The sequence below is a fragment of the Chiloscyllium plagiosum genome, unplaced genomic scaffold (assembly GCF_037043375.1).
Source record: "Chiloscyllium plagiosum isolate Xiang-an unplaced genomic scaffold, Cpla_swu_hap1 HiC_scaffold_39, whole genome shotgun sequence".
NCBI classification, from domain to species: Eukaryota; Metazoa; Chordata; class Chondrichthyes; order Orectolobiformes; family Hemiscylliidae; genus Chiloscyllium; species Chiloscyllium plagiosum.
In genome coordinates, this window is record NW_028270177.1 from 24,394,695 (window position 1) to 24,418,484 (window position 23,790).

At 39.7% G+C, this 23,790-nt stretch overlaps 1 protein-coding gene across 6 annotated transcripts in view; it reads left to right on the forward strand.

Moving 5' to 3' along the window:
• The window catches only part of ccpg1 (cell cycle progression 1), a 64,505-nt gene that overhangs the window by 36,975 nt on the left and 3,740 nt on the right, over positions 1 to 23,790 (forward strand). For 3 of the 6 annotated variants that reach the window (XM_043677495.2, XM_087981154.1, XM_043677493.2), the window contains 3 exons: positions 5,013 to 5,113; positions 10,442 to 10,567; positions 19,108 to 20,552. In XM_043677495.2, the coding sequence (XP_043533430.1) occupies positions 5,013 to 5,113; positions 10,442 to 10,567; positions 19,108 to 20,552 (1,672 nt within the window). Of the gene's footprint in view, positions 1 to 5,012; positions 5,114 to 10,441; positions 10,568 to 11,577; positions 16,472 to 19,107; positions 20,553 to 23,790 lie in introns of those variants that run through there. The other 3 variants (XM_087981156.1, XM_043677497.2, XM_087981157.1) reach the window with 2 other exon arrangements.

Below are 23,790 nucleotides of genomic sequence, written 5' to 3' on the forward strand. Positions count from 1 at the left end.
AGAGCAGCTTTCTTATTTTTAAGAAAGTCATTGTAATTTAGTTAGAAAGTAACAAGTGTTACTTTTCTTGGTTACTTCAGGGTGATAAAAAAAAATAGGAAGAAGCATTAATCTGATATGACTCAAATTAATTGATCTGAAATTACATAGCCATTGTTCAGTGTCTGTTTTATTATGCTCCCATTTTTCTCCTTGGCCTCCTTCAGCTAGAAGATTTTTCTTATCAGTGCTAAACAGCAAATTTTAATGTATAAGTTTGAATGGTGAGCGTTGCCAACTTTTTCAAGTGGTAATATCAAGCTAATCCTGATCTTGTTCTCATCTGGTGTCCTCACATATCCTTATGATCAGTTAGGTTTAAATCCAGAGTGTGCCTCTCAAATCAATACCAATAAAATTAATTTTGGGGCAATTTTTCTGATGGAAATGTTAAACCTCATGGCCCCCCCGTCACTTACATCTTGCTGCTCCCGTCTCCCGTATGTGTCTTGCAGTGAGCTGACAGAAGAATTCTTGAGGGATAATTTTCCTCCAGCTGCGAGTATGAGTTAGAGGAGCTGTACAAGTTAAAGGGAAAGGAGAATCGGGCATAAGCCCATCTTCAGGAATGAGGAGGGTGTGCCAAGCAGGCTAAGATAAAAGGTAGGGGGGAGGGGCGTTGGGAATGTGATAGGTGGAAGGAAGTTAAGGTGAGGGTGATAGGCCAGAGAGGGGGTCGGGGCGGAGAGGTCGGGAAGAAGATTGCAGGTCAAGAAGGCGGTGCTGAGTCTGAGGCTTGGGACTGAGAAAAGGTGGGGGGAGGGGAAATGAGGAAGCTGGAGAAATCTGTATTCATCCTTGTGGTTGGAGGGTTCCAAGGCGGAAGATGAGTCGCTCTTCCTCCAGGCGTTGTGTTGCCATGGTCTGGCGATGGAGAAGGCCAAGGACCTGCATGTCCTTGGCGGAGTGGAAGGGGGAATTTAAAGTGTTCAGCCAAAGGGCAGTTGGGTTGGTTGGTGCGGGTGTCCCAGAGGTGTTCTCTGAAACGTTCCGCAACGAGGCGGCCTGTCTCCCCAATGTATAGGAGACCACATCAGGTGCAGCGGATGCAGTAAATGATGTGTGTGGAGGTGCAGGTGAATTTCTGATGGATATTGAAGGATCCCTTGCGGCCTTGGAGGGAAGTGAGGGGGGAGGTGTGGGTGCAAGTTTTGCATTTTTTGTGGTTGCAGGGGAAGGCGCTGGGAATGGAGGTTGGGTTGGTGGGGGATGTGGATCTGACAAGGGAGTCGCGGAGGGAATGGTCTTTCCGGAACGCTGATAGGGGTGGGGAGGGAAATATATCCTTGGTGGTGGGGTCCGTTTGGAGGTGGCGGAAATGACGAAGTATGATCCGATGTATCTGGAGGTTGGCGGGGTGGTAGGTGAGGACTACTGGGGTTCTGTCCTGGTGGCGATTGGAGGGGCAGGGTTCAAGGGCAGAGGTGCGGGAAGTGGAGGAGATGAGGTGGAGAGCATCGTCAACCATGTCTGAGGGGAAATTGCGATCTTTGAAGAAGGAGGCCATCTGGGTTGTTCGGTATTGGAATTGGTCCTCCTGGGAGCAGATGCGGCGAAGGCGAAAGAATTGGGAATATGGGATGGCGTTTTTACAGGGGGCAGGGTGGGAAGAGGTGTAATCTAGGTAGCTGTGGGAGTCAGTCGGTTTATAGTATACGTCCGTGTTGAGTCGGTCGTTCGAGATAGAGATGAGAGGTCTACGAAGGGGAAGGAGGAGTCTGAGATGGTCCAGGTAAATTTGAGGTCGGGGTGGAAGGTGTTAGTAAAGTGGATGAACTGTTCAACCTCCTCGTGGGAGCACGAGGTAGTGCCGATACAGTCATCAATGTAGCGGAGGAAAAGGTGGGGGGGTGGTGCCAGTGTAGCTGCGGAAGATGGACTGTTCCACATATCCAATGAAGAGGCAGACATAGCTAGGGCCCATGCGGGTGCCCATGGTTACTCCTTTGGTTTGGAGGAAGTGGGAGGATTGGAAAGAGAAGTTGTTCAGGGTGAGGACCAGTTCAGTCAGTCGAAGGAGAGTGTCAGTGGAAGGGTACTGGTTGGTTCGGCGGGAAAGGAAGAAGCAGAGGGCTTTGAGGCCTTCGTGATGGGGGATGGAGGTGTATAGGGACTGGACGTTCATGGTGAAGATGAGGCGTTGGGGGCCGCGGAATCGATAATTATAACAAACCTGACTGCCCCGGCCGACCAATTGTCTCAGCCTGCTCCTGCCCCACCCGAACTCATTTCTGCATACCTTGACACGGTCCTGTCTCCCTTAGTCCAAGAATTCCCCACCTATGTTTGGGACACCACCCACGCCCTCCACCACCTCCATGATTTTCGCTTCCCCAGCCCCCAACGCCTTATCTTCACCATGGACATCCAGCCTCTATACACATCCATCCCCCATCACGAATGCCTCAAAGCCCTCCGCTTCTTCCTTTCCTGCCGAACCAACCAGTACCCTTCCACTGACCCTCTCCTTCGACTGACTGAACTGGTCCTCACTCTTAACAACTTCTCCTTCCAATCCTCCCACTTCCTCCAAACCAAAGGAGTAACCATGGGCACCCGCATGGGCCCTAGCTATGCCTGCCTCTTCATTGGATATGTGGAACAGTCCATCTTCCGCAGCTACACTGGCACCACCCCCCCACCTTTTCCTCCGCTACATTGATGACTGTATCGGCACTACCTCGTGCTCCCACGAGGAGGTTGAACAGTTCATCCACTTTACTAACACCTTCCACCCCGATCTCAAATTTACCTGGACCATCTCAGACTCCTCTCTCCCCTTCCTAGACCTCTCCATCTCTATCTCGAACGACCGACTCAACACTGACGTATACTATAAACTGACTGACACTCACATCTACCTAGATTACACCTCTTCCCACCCTGCCCCCTGTAAAAACGCCATCCCATATTCCCAATTCCTTCGCCTTCGCCGCATCTGCGCCCAGGAGGACCAATTCCAATACCGAACAACCCAGATGGCCTCCTTCAAAGACCGCAATTTCCCCTCAGACATGGTTGACGATGCTCTCCACCTCATCTCCTCCACTTCCCGCACCTCTGCCCTTGAACCCCGCCCCTCCAATCGCCACCAGGACAGAACCCCACTAGTCTTCACCTACCACCCCACCAACCTCTAGATACATCGTATCATACTTCGTCATTTCCGCCACCTCCAAACGGACCCCACCACCAAGGATATATTTCCCTCCCCACCCCTATCAGCGTTCTGGAAAGACCACTCCCTCCGCGACTCCCTTGTCAGATCCACACCCACCACCAACCCAACCTCCACTCCCAGCACCTTCCCCTGCAACCGTAAAAAATGCAAAACTTGCGCCCACACCTCCCCCCTCACTTCCCTCCAAGGCCCCAGGGATCCTTCAATATCCATCAGAAATTCACCTGCACCTCCACACACATCATTTACTGCATCCGCTGCACCCGATGTGGCCTCCTATACATTGGGGAGACAGGCCGCCTACTTGCAGAACGTTTCAGAGAACACCTCTGGGACACTCGCACCAACCAACCAACTGCCCCATGGCTGAACACTTTAATTCCCCCTCCCAGTCCGCCAAGGACATGCAGGTCCTTGGCCTCCTCCATCATCAGACCATGGCAACACAAAGCCTGGAGGAAGAGCGACTCATCTTCCGCCTAGGAACCCTCCAACCACAAGGGATGAATACAGATTTCTCCTGCTTCCTCATTTCCCCTCCCCCACCTTTTCTCAGTCCCAAGCCTCAGACTCAGCACCGCCTTCTTGACCTGCAATCTTCTTCCCGACCTCTCCGCCCCGACCCCCTCTCTGGCCTATCACCCTCACCTTAACTTCCTTCCACCTATCGCATTCCCAACGCCCCTCCCTCAAGTCCCTCCTCCCTACCTTTATCTTAGCCTGCTTGGCACGCCCTCCTCATTCCTGAAGAAGGACTTATGCCCGAAACATCGATTCTCCTTCTCCTTTATGCTGCCTGACCTGCTGTGCTTTTCCAGCAACACATTTTTAAGCTCTGATCCCCAGCATCTGCAGTCCTGACTTTTTCCAAGTTAATGGGAAATACTTGCTTGAGGCAAGTGTTTTAAGTAAATATGGGCAATAAGATATACATTGTAAAAATTGATGACACTTGCATTTTCTGATCGATTTTGTTAAAATTTAATACTTGTTGCTATATTCTAAAAGTAATTCACAATCAGCATATGTTTAGAACCAGGCCTCTTTAAGCAAAGTAAGGATGTTTTAAAATGCATACTGGTTGCTTTAATAAACCTTTTAAAAGAAGAGGCATGCCAATGTTAAGAACTATGTACTAAAATTCAGTGCTCAAAAGAATAGGGAGATGAGATGGGGGAAGTTGCAACTTGGGTATGAGCTCTCAGTGGCAGGAGGGGCAGTGATGGAATTCTAGATGTGTATTGTACTTGGCACAAACTGGAGAATTGGATAATGCAGGTGGGTAATCACAAGCATAATTTAGTGCAATATAAATTTGTAGCTTCATTATTACTGAATCATTGTTTATTTTGTGCAATTAGTATAGTGTGTAAAGATGACAACACAAAATCCACATATAATTATTTGTTAAAATGAGACATACCTCATTTATTTCATTCTGTGCACATTTGTGTTTTACTTGGAGGTTGTTAGTCATTATTAGGATTTAAAGGGGAGACAGGAGAGTGAATGAATGTTTTCGTACAGTTATATAAAACCTGGCGGGACAAACTACATCTAACTACAACAACCATTGGATTTATATGAAAAAAATTGTCCTTCACTTTTTACTTGTTCTAATCATGCTACATTTATTTCACAAATTAGTCTTATCATTATTTGCATGTGCTACTTATGAATGTCAAATATTTCATTTTTCAAATAACCAGTCAGCAATGCAATGATAAAAAGATAATCCAAAAGCCTGTCTTTTTGATAGTACCATGGTGTGTTTTCTTTTGACTCATTGCAGGAACGACCCAAATTCAGGAACAGCAAAAAATAGTGAAGAAAATTCATGAAGAGGAATTGAATGATGTTAAAGATGATCTTTTTCAGTGTCAAAAGGATCAAGTAAGTAAATGCCCTAAGTCATTACACAGTGTTAATACTACCTTCAACTTCAAGTGTACCCTCACTTCAACTGAAAAAAATGAAATCTTCAGTACAATGAAATCTCCAAACAGTGAATTATTCAGTATTATATTTTAGTTGATTTAGTGTTTTGTACTGTGTACATAGAAGCAGATTGGTGACAGAGTGGTGATTGAATCGAGAATAACATTCAGCACAGTGCAGTTTCTAGTTTTACCGTGTAATAAGAATCCAAATTGCTTCACATTGTTGCATGCTTTTGCTGTTACGCAATTTTCAGAAAAACATTGATGTGTTATCGAGATAAGATTCATGAGCATAGCTATTGAAAAGTTGTGGCCAAAGTTGCTAAGAAATTTCTTTAATTTTTGCTGCTTTGGAGTAATGTGCATGGCTGTGGATACACTCTTTCCCTGGTCTTGAGTATTACATTATTTTATTATTTCTATCTTTCCTTTCTATCTGGACTGTGTAGCCAACTTACTCATCTACTCATCCACAGTTAGTGTAGGTACTGTACTGTACTGCCCCCATAAGTTCATATGAACTAGGAATAGAAGTAGACTGTTCTGCCTCTTGAGCCTATTCCATCATTCAGTAAAATCATGGCTGATGTATTTGAGTTTTGAATTCCAAATTTGCATCTTCCAATAAATAACATTTGATTCTTCTGTTTAACGGGAATCTACCTATATCTGTCTTAAAAAATATTCAATGATTTTGTCTCCACCATCTTCTGAGGCAGAGTGTTTTAAAGTCTGTCACTCTTCTGAGGAAAAATAGTTCTCATCTCTGTCTGTAAAGATAACTCTTAAATTTAAAACAGTGCCCTAATTTCTGGACTGACCCACAAGAGGAAAATTGTTTTATATTCATCTTGTCAAAACCATTTGGGATCTTTATATACTTTAATAAAATCACCCCGACTCTTCTTAACTCCAGTAGAAGCCAGTCCAGTTTGTCCTCACAAGACAACAAATTCATTCATCCTTGAGATGAGGTGACCAAAGATACAAAGTATTTGGGATGTGGTCTCACCAATGCCCTGTGTATCAATAGCATAATGTCCTAACTTTTATGTTCAGTTCCTTTCATAATAATTGATAGCATCCCATTAGTCTTTTTGATTACAACTTATTATGACTCATGCACAAGAACCCTAAATCAGTCTACACTTTGGAATTTTGCAATCATTCTCTGTTTAAGTAATGCTGTTTCTTTTTACACTCTGGCCAAAGTGAACAACTGAACATTTTCACTTCATCTACCACATTTTTACCTATTTGTTCAAAGTATCCGTTAACTATCTGCAACCTTCTCATATCATCTTCACAACATACTTTCCTGTCTAACAGATATCTGTGAATTTAAAATCCATGCCTTTGCTCCTCTTGTATAAGTCAGTAATGTAAGTTGTAAAACATTGAGGCCCCAGCCTGGATCACTGTAGTCTCCATACCCTGCTAATCACCCTCCATACTCTGTTTACTGCCAGTCAATCTTCTGTTCATGATAGCATGTTACTCCCTAACTTTTATTTTCCACAATAACCTTTCACCTGCCACTTTATTAAATGCCTTCTGGAGATTATGCACTCTCCCCTTTACTCATTGCGCATGTTTGTCCTTCCAAGAACTACATTACATTAAATTGGTTAAGTATGATTTCCCTTTCACAATATCACACTGACTTCTCCTAATTACCTCGTTATTCTAAGTGCATAGCTAAAATCTATGTAATGAGCAATTTTAACACCTACTCCCCTTAGGTTTCAAGCTAACTAACCTATAGTTTCTTGCCTGTTTGAATAGAGGTGTTATATTTGCTCCTTCACAGTTTAATGGAACCTTTCCTGAATCTAGGGAATTTTAGAAGATTAATGCCGATGCATCTATTACCTCATTAGCAGCTGTTTTTTCAGACCTGAGGATCTGAACCCAAAGACTTGTCAGCCCACAACTACATCAGTTTACCTAGTACCATTTCCCTTGTGACAGTAATTCCACTGTCCCTTCTACCTCCTAATTTATAGCTATTGTTGGAATGTACTTTTGTATCCTTTTATAGTGAAGACAGAAGTAAAATACTTCATTGTATCTGCTGTTATCTACAATTAACTCCCCATTCTTGCTCTCCAGAGACAATCACTCACTTTGTTTTATTTTTCCTTTTTAAATACTCAGAAAAGCTCTTGCTCTGTTTTTACATTCCAAACTACCTTACTCGCAATCTTAATCTCTTCTTTCTGATGGATACTATGGTCATTCTCTGTTCTTTACACTCTGACCATCTCACCTGTCACTTCTCTTTGTTTAGTTATTTCACAGTCCTCTTCTGTCCTATCCACTGTCCTGGTTAATATTTATCCCAGCTCTTGTTAATTTATTCTGGCATTTCTGCACTTTTGCTCAATTCGTGCTGGAACTCTGTTTTTTGCTTTTTCTTTGGGCTAGCAGTCTAAAACAATTAATGTCAAAACACTCTGACTAAAGCAAGGAATATTGATTGAATGAGCAAGTGGAGCAACAATACTTTTGCAGATTCCAGGTTTAAAATCAAAGTCCCACTTTCCATGAACAATATGAACAGAACAAAGTTGCTCCTTGGAATTTAACTTTTTTGCAGGTTCTGAAGGTATTTTTCTGTTCAGAAGAAGACATACATTCTGTCAATTGTATCAAGCTGATCACGCAACTTAAATAGTTGCTGGTTTCAGCCATACCAGTATGTTCAATGGTGTAGCTGACTTGATGCTTCATATGTCCAGCTGGCTGAACTACAGAGTAGCAAAATAACATTCCAGTATGCCTGTCAATCATTCCATCAGTACTATCAGAATGTTTTTGACTTTCCCTAATATTTGACTGTTAAGTCAAATAAGTCTAATTTGTGCCTGTGAAAATTATAATCATCCCTTGAATGGAGATTTATCCAGTAAGGAGGGGAGGGTGGTCAGTCAATATGCTTCTGTCCCAAAAATGCTAAAGAATGCACATTTCTTTACTATTTGTTTTAGTATTTCTCACAATCTGCTATATTGGCGAAGACCAAGTGGAGTATCCCACAGATTTTCTGATATTCCCAATTAATTTTGATGTTTGTCACTGACCGTAATGTAATCCAGCAATGATTGACAGCAATCTATTTCACAATATTGCTGGATAGGATTTACAGCAACACAAAATGTAATTACGTAGTAGCTCATGCATGAGACTTTTTAGTGAGCACTGAATAATCCAAAATGTTTTGAACTATTTAACATTGCTTAGTGCCTCCATTGCAATGTTGCTCAGTGCTCAAGAGGCTTGAGAATGTGATCCTTAATGACCACTAATTAGCAAGAATGACAAAGTTAGATGTTTTTAAAATTAACTTGCACAATCTTTGTGTGAATGGTATTTTAATTTTGGGGAACTGAACCTCCATAGCTTAAACATTTTAGAGTTAAAATGACTTCACTGATGAATAACATGTAAATAGCTGCGTCATAAAGACTGGCAGGCGTTTGGTTCAACTCTTAGCTGTTCTAAGTGAACTAATCCCATGAAGCAACAGTAGGAATCTTTTTGTCCTGTACCCCACTTTATGGGAAAGATGCAGCGATTTGCTAAGGCTTCTTTGGCACCTTTCAAACCCACTACCTTTACCACCTAGAAGAACAAGGGTGACATCGGAACACACGATGTGTTTTAATGCCAGAAAAGAGAGAGAGAGAGAACGAGATGGTGGAGGGTTGTTTTTCAGACTGGGGGGCTGTGACCATGGGTTGGTGTTTGGTCCACTTTTGACATTTATATTAATGATTTGGATGAGAATATAGAAGTATGGTTAGTAAGTTTGCAGATGACAACAAGATTGCGGGATAGTGGACAGTGAAGAAGGTTACCGAAGATTACAAAGAGATCTCGATCAATTGGGTCAAAGGGTTGAAGAGTGGCTGATGGAGTTTAATTTAGATAAACACGAGGTTATTGCATTTTGGTAAAATAAACAAGGGCAGGTCTTGTACAATTAAAAGTAGAGCCTTGTGTAGTTAGGTTGTAGAACAGAGAAACAGAGGGTTTTGGGTCCATAATTCTTTGAAGTTCGCATCATACAGATAGGATGGTTAAGAAGGCGTTTAGCACACTTGCCTTCATTGCTCGGAACTTTGAGTTAGGATGTTATGCTGAGGTTGTACAGGACTTTGGTGAGGCCTCTTTTGGAGTACTCTGTCCAGTTCTGATTGCTGTGTTATAGGAAGGATATTATTGAGCTGGAGAGCATTCAGAAGAGATTTACCAGGATGTTCTGGGAATGGAGGGTTTGAGTTATAAAGAGAGGTTGGATAGGCTGGGACCTTTTTTCACTGGAGGGTAAGAGGTTTATAAAATCATGAGGGGTATAGACGAGATGAATGACAGATGTCTTTTCCCTAGGATAGGGGATTTCAGGACTAGGGGGCATATTTTTAAGATGAGAGGAAAAGAATTAAAGACATGAGGAGCAACCTTTACCCAGAGTGGTTTGTGTTGAATCAACTTCCAAGGAAGTAGTGGATGCTGGTACAGTTAGAATATTTAAAAGACTTTGGTGTAAGAACGTGAATAAGAAATGTTTGGAAGGATACGGGCCAAGCAGAGGTAGGTGGGACTAGGTTAGTTTGGGATTATGGTTGGCATGGACTGTTTGGACTGAGGGCTCTGTTTCTATGCTGTATGCCCTATGTCACCACCTGCAGGTTCCTCTCCAAGCCCTACACCGTCCTCACTTGGAACTATAAATTGCCATTCCTTCATTGTAAATATGTTAAAATCCTAGAACTCTCTTTCTGAGATCACTATGGGTATAATTACATCACAGACTACAATGGTTTGGGAAAGTAACTGACTATCACCTTGTGCAAGGGCAATTAAGGATGGACAATAAAAGTTAACTTTGCCACTGATTTTCCCCCATCCCATGAACAATAAAAGAAATGCCAGGAATTTCCACTTGTACACTGTTCACCAGTGGGAAGGGCAAGCAGGAGATGTTTGAAGATTGAATCATTATGAGCAGCAATACCCTTTTGCATTAATTATTTTGTTAATAATTGGTGCTAAGGCTCACTTGTATGGAATGACCAATTAAAGGAATCGGAGACGAGCAGTATCATACAACTATCACATTAGCAGTCAACACACTCAGAAGGGAAGCTTAGGTGGTTAAAGATGGGGAAAGTAGCCATCATAATTCATTTAAAATGCCAATTATTTAACACAAAAATATGAAAATAGTAGGTGCAGCAGTCATATACTCTCTGATAGCTGCCATGTTATAAATTAGGCTGGAACTGAGGAACTTTTGGAAGACATAAAGGAAAAACCGGACATGTTGCTTACACTGACAAAGCTTATGGATAAGATGAAAAAAGAAAACGAACAGCTCAAAGAAAAACAAGCTGAGCTTCAGGTAACTTGACCATTCTTGGTTATTTATGTGACTGTTCTCAATATTAATACAAATGATCTTGTAAATGTGCTTCAAACTACAGACTGATTGGATTTGTAACATCTGAATATATTTTATCTGATTGCTTCATTTGTTGAGCTCTAAAACTTGCGAGTATCAAAACATAAACAAATATAGTTATATGCTGTTATTGTTCGGATACTGAAGCAGTAGACTGGATTTTGCAACTCCTTGCTGGGTGTGTTTTCAGCAATGTATGACATTGCCTTCATGCCCACCCTTGAAATGGTCTCCATAATACAGTATGGGTAGGGTGCTACTCTCTTACATATCCTTAGGCCTGTTGAGACCACTTCTACAGTCTACTGTTTCAGGCAGAGTTGCAAAGGCAATGCTTACAGGGCATCCTCCAAATGACATACTCTTTAAAAAAAAAACAACTTCCTATTTTCAACTGCCTCCCGTTGCCCAGAGCATTGATTGTCATAATGCACTGGGCAACAGAAGGCAGTTAAAAATAGGAAGTCTGTTTTTGGGGAATGTCATTTAGAGGATATTCTGTATGCATTGCCTTTGCAACTCTTTGTCTGGCCTTCAAAGTCTACACCCTGTCCAAATCCCCCTCCCAAAATAAAGTGTACAGATGCACCCTACTCACCCAAAACACTCCGGATTCCCCTGTGTCCAATTACCACTACATGCTCTATGGAGTTGCTTGTAGTTCTACTAATGCCTCGTTGTAAATTCTGGCACTGCTGGGCAGCAAGAGATGCCAGCCAGCTATCAAGGATGGAAGTCCCTATGGCAGAAATCTGACCCACAGCTTTTCGAGGGCATTCACCGCACATTAATGTTACAGGGCAACCTTTTTTTACGTTTGCCAACTGCCTTTTCGTTGGAGGGAGGGTTGGTGCAAGTTGTAATTTTGTATCTGAAACTTTTAAAAGTTAAACTTCCTTACCCTCCTCTGTTTTTGTTTTCTTTTTCTTAAAATTGGCCTGATTTCGCAGGTTGTATGTTTCCAGAGGAATTCGAGTCCAGGACACCACCAACAATTCCAACTGTGGAGTCAGAAAAAAGACTTGGGAACAGAGAGAGAAAGCAATACAACCATGAAACCACAGGAGTGGAAAAGGAAACATGGGAGGGGGGACCCACAGTATTTAGATGGGGGACTTTTAGCCAAGGGGAAATTTTTAAGGAAGAGAGATAATAAGGGCAGACTGGAATTCTGGCATCCAGAACTGTGGGAAATCAATCTAGGACAGAGTCAGTTCCACAAAAACAGAAAACAGATTCATAAAGTGCACCAGAAAATATCCAGAAGAAAGGTTACAAGTTTTCCTAAGAAGGAAAGAACCAATAATACCTGCCACAATAAAAAGAAACGAGTGAAGAGCGTTCACCAGTGTTTCCAAAGAACCCACAGTACTCATCAAAAAAGCAGAAAAGGACCTTCAAAATTTGCCAGAAAAGGAAGAGCATGCTCCAAGTATGCCATAAAATCTGGCAAGGGTCTCCAAAATAAGCTCTCAAAAAAGAGTCTTCACAAAAATGGAAAAGACAGGAAAGTCTTCCAAAAATCCCCTAAGAAAAACACCCACAATACTAATCAGAGAGCCTACAATACTCAATCCAAATTACATAAAAAATCCTGCACCATATACCGTAAAAAGAGAAAACAGCCTGATAGTAAGAAAAACCCATGTCTACCCAAAGACACCCGGAAAACAGCAGACCGTGCTTATCATAAACAAATATGTAATCAAGTTCACTGTGAAATGCAGAACAAAGCCTCCAGTATCCAAACTAAAGTAGGTAAAAGCCAACAACACTCAAAGAGAAAACAACCCATAACTTTCAAAGAAGCCCATGTTTTCCCAAAGAAACCCAGAAAGGAGCCAACAATGTCTGCTAAAAAGAAAGGGAAAGTCTCACAATACTTGGCAAAACAAGTAGAAAGAAGTTTGCAATATTCAAAGAAAAAAAGGGCAACATCCATTATAAAAAGCTCCCACAATCAAATGAAAAAGTCACAGAAAAGAGCTAATAATGTCAAGCTGAAGACATCCAGAAACAAGCCCACAAACTTTGCCAGACAACCTGCAAAATCTAGAACAAAAACTAAACTTAAATAAACACATGATTCCAGAAAACTGCAATTAATGTTCTCTTGTCCTTTTATCTCTTCCTCTGCCCTCCCAGCTCTCACTTATTAGCTCATCTAGGTGGCTTGCGAAACATTTTTATTTGCACAATTGCCTCATTCTCTCTGCTCCATGGTGTCTCAGTTCAGTCTTTGTTGATTGTATTTTGCATGGAATGTGGTTTATTTTATCTATATATGTGCACAAACACATTCACAGTTTGTTTCCCTTAGTAAAATGCAGTGTAGCATTTTGTAGTTGGCCATCTTGATGAGTGCCAGATGCTTAAGGGGCAGTACTGATGTGCAGTTGCCCAGTAAGTGAATGCATTTGAAAGTACCGTGTGTAAATTGAGACTTTACTGCCAGTAAGTCAGTTTTAAAGCTTTTGTACCAATGACAGGGAATTGGCAAATTAAAGGGAACTCTTAAAGGGTAGATTTGGAAAAAAAATTGTTTGTTTCCTTTGCAACCTGATATTTGGATAGAATGAATGGAATCTCCTATTCACCTTTCTTTGTAATGATGTGGTACCTGCTCTGCTTGCTTTCACAGTACCGTAGATGAGATTGTTGGGGAGTGGTAGTCTTGGTTTCTAAGACTTATTCGCAATCATAATAGTTTGTAATGATTCCGGTGTATCCAGGATAGTATTCAGATATGTAGGGTAGTTATTAAAGTTTTCACATGCTTACTTCAGAGCTTACACAAATGTTGTTCTTGGGAGAATTGGAGCAAATAAAATTAATTCAAAATGAAGTTCAATGAAAATGTTTTTAATGTTCCATAGTAAAATAATACTATGAATATTCAAGAATGAAATAGAGCAGAGATTTATATCAAAATAGTACCTGGACTCTAACTGTTAAACTATGCGAAGGTAGATAAATCAGGGTTGTATTCCCTGCAATTCAGAAGATTATGGGATGATATAATTGAAGTTTGCAAGATATAGAAAGATGCTGCGAGGGCAGATTAGAATAAATAATTTCTACTAGTTGGGGCACATGGGACTGGAGCATTGTCTAGTAATGAGAGTCAGGCTTTTCAGGTGAGAAATTGCTTCTTCGCGCAAAAAGTGGTAAAACTTTGAAACATATCTGAAAATGCCGATTGATGCTTGATTAGTTGCTGATTTTGAAACTGCAACTGATAGATTAGTTTTAGCCAAAAGTATGAAACACAAGAGACAAAGACCCATGTGGAGTTAGATTGCCTAGCAGCTATGATCTAATGAATGGTAGAACAGTTTGAGGGTCTAAATGACTTAGTCCCATAGCCTGATTTGAGTCTGTTCAATATTATCTAAACTCGCACTAAGTAAGATACCTGACTTGAACTGTACATTGCTGAAGGTGAGCCATTATTTTGCTTTTAGAATAGGCATTAAACTATGATGTTTGTGTTTTTATTCTTTGGCAGAGAAGAGTTTTTTTAATTAATCGCTGCTTACATTTCTTGGTCCTTATGTTGATCATAAGGTTTTAGATTTTAGCATTTATTTCCAAATGCTTCTTGATCAACAATAAATTTCTAATGTTAAGCATGTTTACTTCACTACCAGGCTATAATTTCTATCACCTTTCGATTTGCTGTGGTGCTATTGAGGGTCTTATGACCAAATCATGTTTCTTTGTGTACTCCCCATGTCTTCTCCTTTGAGTATCTTTGCAAGTTCCACTCCCCTTGACACTCTTAAGATCCTCGTCATATGCTGCATCCTAAATTTCTTTGCAATATCTACCCTCCTTGTCTCTCTGATTTGGGAGTCCAACTTGAGTGATTTCACTATCCACCTCAAATTATCTCCTTTTTATCTGTCATCCTGTTTCCTATAACTGTCCCCAAGTACCCCCTGCTACCCCTACTTGCCCTGAATCTTGCTATGTCTTGTGACCTCTACTCTTATAGTTGTAATCACAGATGAGGCTATTTCTGATCACTACTTGGTATCGCTTCTCCCACACCCCCTTACGTACAAAAAAAAAGATGTGAATCACTAGAAAAACATTTCCCTAAATTTGCTTACTACTCTATTCTCAGTTTCTCAACTGCATAGCCTTGACTGCCTTTGCATAATGATTCAGCAATGTTTAAGTTGCTTAACTTATCCTTTTAGATAGCTTATGATGCCATTGTCCTTGATACAGGTTGGGAATCCTTTATCTAAAACCTTGGGGTCAGTTGTTTTTCAGATGAAGGATACTCTTGTTTTTTTTTCAGTAACATTTACGTTACACTCTAAGATCTTTCACTAATCATCTCACAGCCAAAAGCAAAATACTTATCTAACTCTTGAACTCGTATCTATTCTGTTGGGAATGGGTTCACATTATCTTTATTAAAAATGCTGATGATATCTGTAAATGTGCTTTTCGATATCTATGCACTTATTATTCTTTGTCGCCATTTGTTGCTGCATTTACCACAAGTCTGTTCAGGCCCCTTAGGGAAAAAAAATCTTCACTAGGCCTCAGTGGATCTAAAATTGAAGATTTGATCAAATATCCTGAACAGACCCGTATATGTACTGAGTTTGGGTTTTTGGAAAAGTAATCTTTGCTTTTAGGTCCATTTGGGTCAAACAAAGTTTTTTTTTTCTAAACTTGTTGCTTCTACAGGTCTGTTGGGGTCCCCTTTTGACAAGACCTTCAGTTTTTTCAGGTCTTTTCTGTTTCAAACCTGCAGACAAAGGATACTTGATCTGTAATACTTTACTATTTTTCATTCATTTTAATTACCCTGACATAACTAGCCACCATCTTATCCATCACCAGATATGGCAGGGCCAAATTAAATACCTCACTCTTAATAAGGACATCCCTCTTATCTACAAAGCTGTTCATTGTCCAGGGTCAAGTTGAAGAGGAAAATTAATAACCATGGCTTCTTTTTTCTGCTACTAACCATCTCCTTAAACCTTCCTCCTTTTTTCACCCTCCCCTCCAGCAAGTATAAGGAACTCGTTATCTTATTTTGTTACTAACACTGAGACTGCCTATTTAGCTGCGTCTGTTACTCCTTCCCTGTTCTCTCCAATACGCTGTCCCTAATTACGCATCTTTGTCTTTTCTATCCTATTGCCTCTCGTGGCTTACCACACTCCATTTGCTAACAAAACCCTTGACCCCATTTCCTCTAAATGCTAGCCACTCAGCTCCCTTTTTCTAATGTTGTGAGTGATTGAGTATTATTCTCCTGCCTTTCAAAACAGCTGCCATCAATCTCATTTTCAAAAGCTGCACACCTAACCCAATTAGCAGATAATTGTCTTGGCCTCAACTGCTTTTACTTTGTGCCTATCCTACATCTCTCTCTCTCTCTCTCTCTTTGGGGATGAGGGAGTTACTTAACTCTGTAGTTTTTAATGTGACTTGTTACTTTTCTTATTTTTAAATCTGTTTTCTAGATCAGCAGTCAAAATCCAATAGCCAGTTCAGATGTACATAATCTGTGCCTCACAACATGTGAAAGATTTGCCCTTTCCTTTCTTAAAAAATTGTTCATGAGATGTGCACATCAGCATATATTGCCAGCCCTAATTACCCCTGAGAAAGTGATATTGAGCTCTGCAATTTTTAACTTGGCAATAGTAATGAAACGACATAATGTAGTATTTCCAGTTCTGAATGGTGTGTGACTTGGAGGGGAATTCGCAGGCTATCTCAAAATTTAGCTGTGCCTTGAAGTACTGAATCCTGCAATCACTTTTGTTGCTGTTCTTTGAATCCTCTTCAACGACTCAATGTATTTTTGAAGGTAGGGTGCCAGAATAGCACATAGCTTCTCTGTTGACAGTACAAGGTTGAAATAACTTTTCTTGATTTAGAGTCATAGAGATGTACAGCATGGAAACAGACTTGTAGTCAAATGTCTTGATGGATTTTTAAAAGTATTTTGTGTAGAGACAAAATTTGTACAGACAAGAAATTTCTTGAATGATTACTTGTTACATCATGATATTTTCCCCTTTTCTGTTTTTTTTTCTTTAAAGGATTCTTTATTGTAAACACAATCTCTATGGCAAATTTATCACCTCAAATTTACTTACCTGCTTTGTAGTCTAGTTCATCTTAATTGTTTTATAACTTTTGAACTTTTCCCTTTTATATTTTGCACATGTGTTATTCAGGTAGGAAATATCAGAAAAGGTTATTTTATTGCAGGTGCTTCTCTTTTCAGACATTCAGAAATAGTGTAGTCAGCAAGTGCCTTTGCACAAATCCATGTGGACACCATTGTTTACTGCTATCTCGATAGTGTCTTTTCCCCAATGATTTATCACTACCTTCTCTTTTTTTTTAAATCTGACTCGAGCTAGTTTGAATCCAGATAACGAGTTTATCATTTCCTTTGAGAAACAGTTGAATTTTCACCTGTACAGTTTTATCTAATACCTTTTGAAACATGTATACTGGCCTGGATTCTGTGACAGGAAAGACACCAGAAGTGTCGGTGTTTATCATCATTACTCCTTTGTAACTGGAGGCAGTGGAAGTTGCTGACAGTTGTTCTATGCTTCTCCACAAGGGGTGTGTGGTGTTGAAGATGACATCCCCACATTGCAATTGAGTAGAAATCACTGATTTGACAATACCGTGGCCTGCTTATAATATTATTTACTTTTTTAAAAATGAAGTATCAAACTTTTATTTATTGCTTGAAAACCTCTAAGGCCCTGAAAAAAAATAATGTTATGTCTATGGAATATTGAATTTCTCCATTATGATAAAAAGTCACACTTTTTTTAAGTTTTTCTTTAAATTTATGATATTTTAGTTTCTTGTGGGTATGTCTCAATCATTTATTTTCAATGTCAGTAAGATTTAATTAAAATTAATAATTTAATATCTTTAGTTTGTGTTTTCACTGACCAGCAAATCCAGTCCATTATGAATGCCAATCATTATTTAATCAATTCTTAAAGAACTCTGGCAAACTGTACACTATTGCTTTTAAATCCATGTAATTGCTTCTTCACATCTATGATTTGTAAGCGAAGGATAATCCAGTATATCTTATTCTTGGGTATCTTATCTATTACAAGAAGTATATTTTCATATCTTATTCACTCATGGGATATGGATATCGCTAGCTGGCCAGCGTTTATTGCCCATCCCTAGTTGCCCTGGAGAAGATGGTGGTTGCACCTTTTTATGAATAATCAGATGACATTTGTATCCTTCTTCTAAATCCTCAGAATATATACCCAATTGATCTTTATTTGCTCCCTTATCTATACTTTAGAGACAGTTGTAATTTAAGTTAAAACATCTCACAACACCAGGTTATAGTCCACCAGGTTTATTTGGAAGTTGTGGTTTAAGATTTGTTTTTGCAACACAAAATTCGATACAAGTTTACTGTGGAGTAAAATATCATTCATCCTCTTTGCCTATACCTTTTTAGTGTCTGCTTATGTTTTTTTTATTTAAGAATCCTGAAGCATACTGAATATAGAGTTTGACTGCAGTTTTCTGTGAAGACTAGATTATTCAGTCATTTCCTGAGCCTCCACAATCTGTATGCAACATTTGTCTAACAGACTTATCTGGTTTGACATTGTCTGTTTCACTCACATCTACACCAATGTAAAATGAAAATTGCTATGCTTATGAAGGTTACTACATATTAGTAAAATTGTTATTTTTGTCATTTTTGTTTAATCTAGAGAACATTTTAACTTTAATAATAGTATAATGAAACCAGGCGTTTAGTTTTGGAGAACAAAGGCAAGGTTTATTTTTGGAGAAATTTGCAAATCAGTGTCATTTATAATGAAAAAGTGATTATATTATAACATGTGCAGCTATGAGTACACAGATACTTGATCCACCCACTGGAACTCACCAAATCAAATCAATCTGTTCTCCGTTCTCTGAGGCGAGATAATTTATTTGTGGTTGCTACACTTTTAAATAGTGTTCCATTTGACAGCCAAAACTCAGGCTTGGCACATGGAGCCCTTAATTGGTGATAAGTTTTCAGCAGAACTGGAAGTTGTATTTTTTCAACATGAAGCTGCTACATAGGAGTTTTTGTGAGGAAAGAGCTTAGATAAATCTTAAGATGTGCTTTCTCATCTGCATCAAGGATTCAAAATATTTTGGTTTCCAGCAAATATTCTTTGCTAAATGATTGCTGGTTAACTATAGAATGGCTGTTTGCTGAGAGTTTATATTATTAAATGAAAATATTTTAAAGTTCGAGTACATAGTACTCATAAATACCACCATCTTGTGTTCACGCTAATATGCTGCCTCCTCCATATTTAACAATTTTTTTGAAAAATCAATTTGGGTAAGAATTGTACAGTTGTAAAATTATTTTGTAAACTATTATGGATTACCTTCATGTATGTACATTTAACAGTTTTCTCCTTTTGGTTGTTTAGTCACAGGGAGAAAACTTGGAAATACGCTTGAAACAGACTGTGGATGAGAAGCTTTCTGTTGAGTCACGTCACCAAATACTTGCTCAAGAAAACCAGCGTATGAAGGAATCTCTGGAGCATGAAGAGAAAGCACTATCCTTGCTCCAGAATGAGCTTCGGAAGCTGAGAGAACAAATTAGAACATTAGAAGGAAAGGGAGTAGATGCTGAGATAATCATCACTGAAAATCAGAAGCTGAAGGATCACCTGGAAGAAGAAAAGCAACAGATACAGAATTTTCTTCAACAGAAGGGAAACCTTGTGAATGAGGCTCAGATATTAAGAAAGGAATTAGACAAGGAAAGAGAAATTACTGATGCTCTGCGTAAGGAGCTGGAATCTTTGAGTCATCTTCAGTCCTCTGCTAATTCAGAACAAGAAGGTAAAGATACAGAGAATTTGCAGTCTAGACTTGCAGAACTGGAAAAGAAATTGGATTTTGAGCAGCAACGCTCTGACTTGTGGGAGAGACTTTATGTTGAAGCTAAAGAAGAAAAGGATGATCCTGAATTTAAGAAAAATTCAAAGAAGCCAGACAGGAAGCCAAATCAGGGGTTTTATGGTACTCGTGGTAAAAAGCACCAACCGAAAGAAAGTTTTATGAGATCTGTTAAGAATGGTTTTGATGCTGTGAAAAACTCAACTAAAGAGTTTGTGCGTCATCATAAAGAAAAAATTAAATTGGCAAAGGAAGCTGTAAAAGAAAACCTTAAAAAGTTCTCTGATTCTGTTAAATCCACATTCCGACATTTCCAAAATTCAGCCAAAAATTTATTTCACAAAAATAAGAGACGTGAAGAAGCACAGGATGCAAAACCTAAACGTCAAGGGTTCTGGCAACGTCATGACCACCCTTGTGGAGTAAACCAGCATGGTGTTCATGGAGGCAAAGATTCCTGTCAGTATAAACCCAGAGAAACCGCTCATGCGCAGTACCAGTACAGTGATACAAGGAAACACAACAAAATGTACACCAAGGAGCCTATCAATTTTGAAAGGAGTACAAGTGAACATGACAACTTTGGAAAACACATCCACTATAGGAGCCCTAAGGGTTGCTCTGGTGTATTTGAATGTGCCCATCAAGAATCGCTGAGCCTCTTTAATAAAGTCCTCGATCCCATCAAGGTTGAAGATTTCCATAAGCTTCTACATAATTATCTTCAACAAGAGGTAGTTGAGTTTCAACGCTGGAGTGAGCTGGAAAAATTTATAAACCGATTCTTTCATAATGGCCTTTTTATACATGACCAAATGTTGTTCTCTGATTTTGTCAATGATGTTGAGGATTACCTTGAAGATATTGCAGAACACCAAGAAGATAAAGTTGATCCTTTTGATGACCTAGATGAATATATTTATAGGCACTTTTTTGGGGACAATTATTTCAATCGATTTGGACCAAGGTAAGTTTCTTTTTAATTAAATATTGACCAAGCTTGCCATTTTTTTTTCTGTAGAGGATTTGGATTTTTTTTTCTGGCATGCACAATTATTTTCACTTGAAGTGAAGAATTCTAATTGCACAATTAAGCCAAGATATTCATTAATTTTTAGGTGAAAGTGAGGACTGCAGATGCTCGAGATTAGAGTCGAGAGTGTGGTGCTGGAAAAGCACAGCAAATCAGGCAGCATCCGAAGAGCAGGAAAATCGACATTTCGGGCAAAAGCCCTTCATTAGTTTTTATTAGTTTTTAGTCTGGATTGTCAGCATTATTCTAGAAACTCTTTTTGTATTTTGTTTCAGGAATTGACTAAATTCTGGCCAATTAGAATGTGAAAAAAAGTTGATGTGGATTTAACTCCAGTAGTTAACTGTTGCGTACCACTTAAGGTTTGATATACTTGAATAGAAATGTACTGAATAGTATTCATTTATGAATTCTGATAATCCACAGGACAGTTTCCAAGAGGTCAGACAGATTGAAGTTTGCTGATTTGCAAAAATGTTTGATCTGATAAAATGCAGATTAGGCCTGTTTACTAGGTTTGATTGGTATGCCAGTGGCTCAGTTAGTTGTCTCATGATTGAGTGGTTCATGCAGACAAGGTAGATCCCAGGTTCACTCACACTTTTAATCCGACATGTATGCTGAGTTATCTGATCTTAGGAAAGGCAGTTTGAGGAGCACCGAAAATGATTTTAGAACTCCTGGATATTGCCAGCGAGGGTTTCCACTCCTAATCACTGTTCAGTGAATACTGCCAGAGGACCACAAGAGCAAAGGTAGTGAAGACCAGATGGGCCCTTTATGTTTTTTTTTCCCTCTGAGAGAGTCATTACAGCATGAAACAGACCCTTTGGTCCAATTCGTCCATGCTGACCAAATTTCTTAAAATAAAAACTAGTCCTATTTGCCTCTGTTTGGCCCATGTCCTTCTTTTTTTATTCATGTACTTGTCAAATTGTCTTTTAAATGTTGTATCTGTACCTGAATCTACCACTTTCTCTGGCAATTTCTTTCATATATGCACCACTCTGTGTGGAAAAAGTTGCCCCTCACATCCCTTTTAAATCTTTCCCCTCTCACCTTAAACCTGTGCCCTCTAGTTTTGAATTTCTCTACCTTAGAGAAAACACCTTGGCCATTAACCTTATCTATGCCCCTCATGACCGTATAAACCTCTAAGATCACCCCTCAATCTCTTACGCTCCAGGGGAAAATTCCCAGCCTATCCAGCCTCTCCCTATAACTCAATCCCTCCAATCCCAGGAAAAATCTTTGTAAATCTTTTCTACACCCTTTTTTAGTTTAGTCATATCTTTCCTAAAGCATGGCGACCAGGACTCTATGTACTGACCTACTTTTAGTCACTCTTGTTTTTGTATTGTATATCATTTTAATTGTATTAATTATTGTCCTCTGGGTTCAAAAGGCTGTGACTGGACAAGGTGATAGATTTGAAATTCCAAAAAGCAAAATGCTGCAGATGCTGGATTCCTGAAATAAAATCAGAAAATGCTGGAAGATGCTTCGAATGTCAGGCAGCATCTAGGAAGCAAAACAAAATTAACGTTTCAGGCTAAAGACCTTCTTCAAACTGTCATTGATCTCAAAGTTCTTTCTCAATAAATCAGACAGCATCAATGATTCCGATTGCTGTCTATTTGATGACCTGAATTGTTAACTTGGTTTCTCTCTCCATTTATGCTGCCTAACTGTTGATGCAACTGTTTCTGTTGTATTTGAGGTTCTACAATATATGAATAAAGTGGTTATAGTGCAAAAATCACAGTTTAAGAATAAATCTAGGGAACCTTTGCAAAACAAAAACTTATTCAAATAGGAGTACTCGGTCTCCCACTCTTCTTTGCTCGTTGGCAAGCTGCAGGTGCGAGAATAGATCTTGCTCTGATTCACTGGATCTCTGATTTTGTAATGTATGGTCCTTCAAGAATTATTTTAAGTAAATTCTGTTTGCCACTACCAATAATTTGTACATTCAGCAAACAAATGCTTTGCAACTTGGGCAACCAAGGTTCAAACCAGAAACATCAGTCAGCTCCGAATAGATGTATTTTTGCTCTGACAACGTTTGCAGGCTGATGGAATCAAGTGGCATCATGATTGGCACAGACATGGTGGGCCAAAGGGCCTGTTCCTGTGCTATACTGTTCTCTGTTTTATTTCTTCAGGGAACCAGTATTTTGTGAGGTAAGGGATAAAGCAATGGCAGAATTACCCTAGTGATGATGGGAGTATTTGCTTTGCAGTGGCTTTTCCTTGTTTTATGAGAATCTGGTTAAGTAGCAGATGAGGAAGCCTGGTGCATTGTACTGGATTTTCATGTTCTCAAATTTGAGGTACTTCATATGCTAGTCTGTGCAGATCCTTGCTGTACACAGAAGGCAGCTACCCATTGTTTCGCTGAGGCATAGCAGCAAGAGAAGAATGGCTCCATGATCAGAATGATGTCGGCTGAAATAAAACTTTTCGTTGAGCTTTTGAATTTTGAACTTTCAAAGAGAACTACTTGAAATGCATCATTTATATTCAGCACAACTTAAGCTGTGTAAGGATTTTGTTGGTCACTGGAAAGCAGACTTGTGGGCTCTGATTTAAAAGCTTGGGGGAGGTCCATTGTCCAGTGGTATGGTGAGCAATAGATGTAAAAATCCAACTGATGGGGTGACCAGACATCTGAGACTAATTTGATTGTAGTCCCGGGGCTGTCCTACTGACCGTGGTCCTGGGACTATTCTGTTGATGGTACAGGACCGTCAATCTCATTATCTTTGCGGGTTGTGGTCTAGAATTGCGGGTCAGTCTGTAACTAAGGTTACAGATGAGTGTGCGCACAATGTTTATTATAGTTTGCCACATTGGAGTGGTTAATGTCAGTTGTATATTTTTGGAACACCTCTAAATGCCTGCAAGATTTGGTATACAGGTCATTCTGTTATAGTGAGTGTTTCATTAATGTGAATTGGCTGTAACACGATTGACAAATTTGGGTCACTGTTTCTAAAGTGCAAATGTTTAAAACGTGTTGGCTGTAATGCGATTACATCACCAACACTTTAGAAACAGTAGTTAAAGTGCAATTTTTCTATAATGCAGGATTGCACAAGAATGCAACCATCATGCTATAGAAGAACTACCTGTAATCGCTCTTAGCTGTGGTTGAGATTTGATCTTGGCG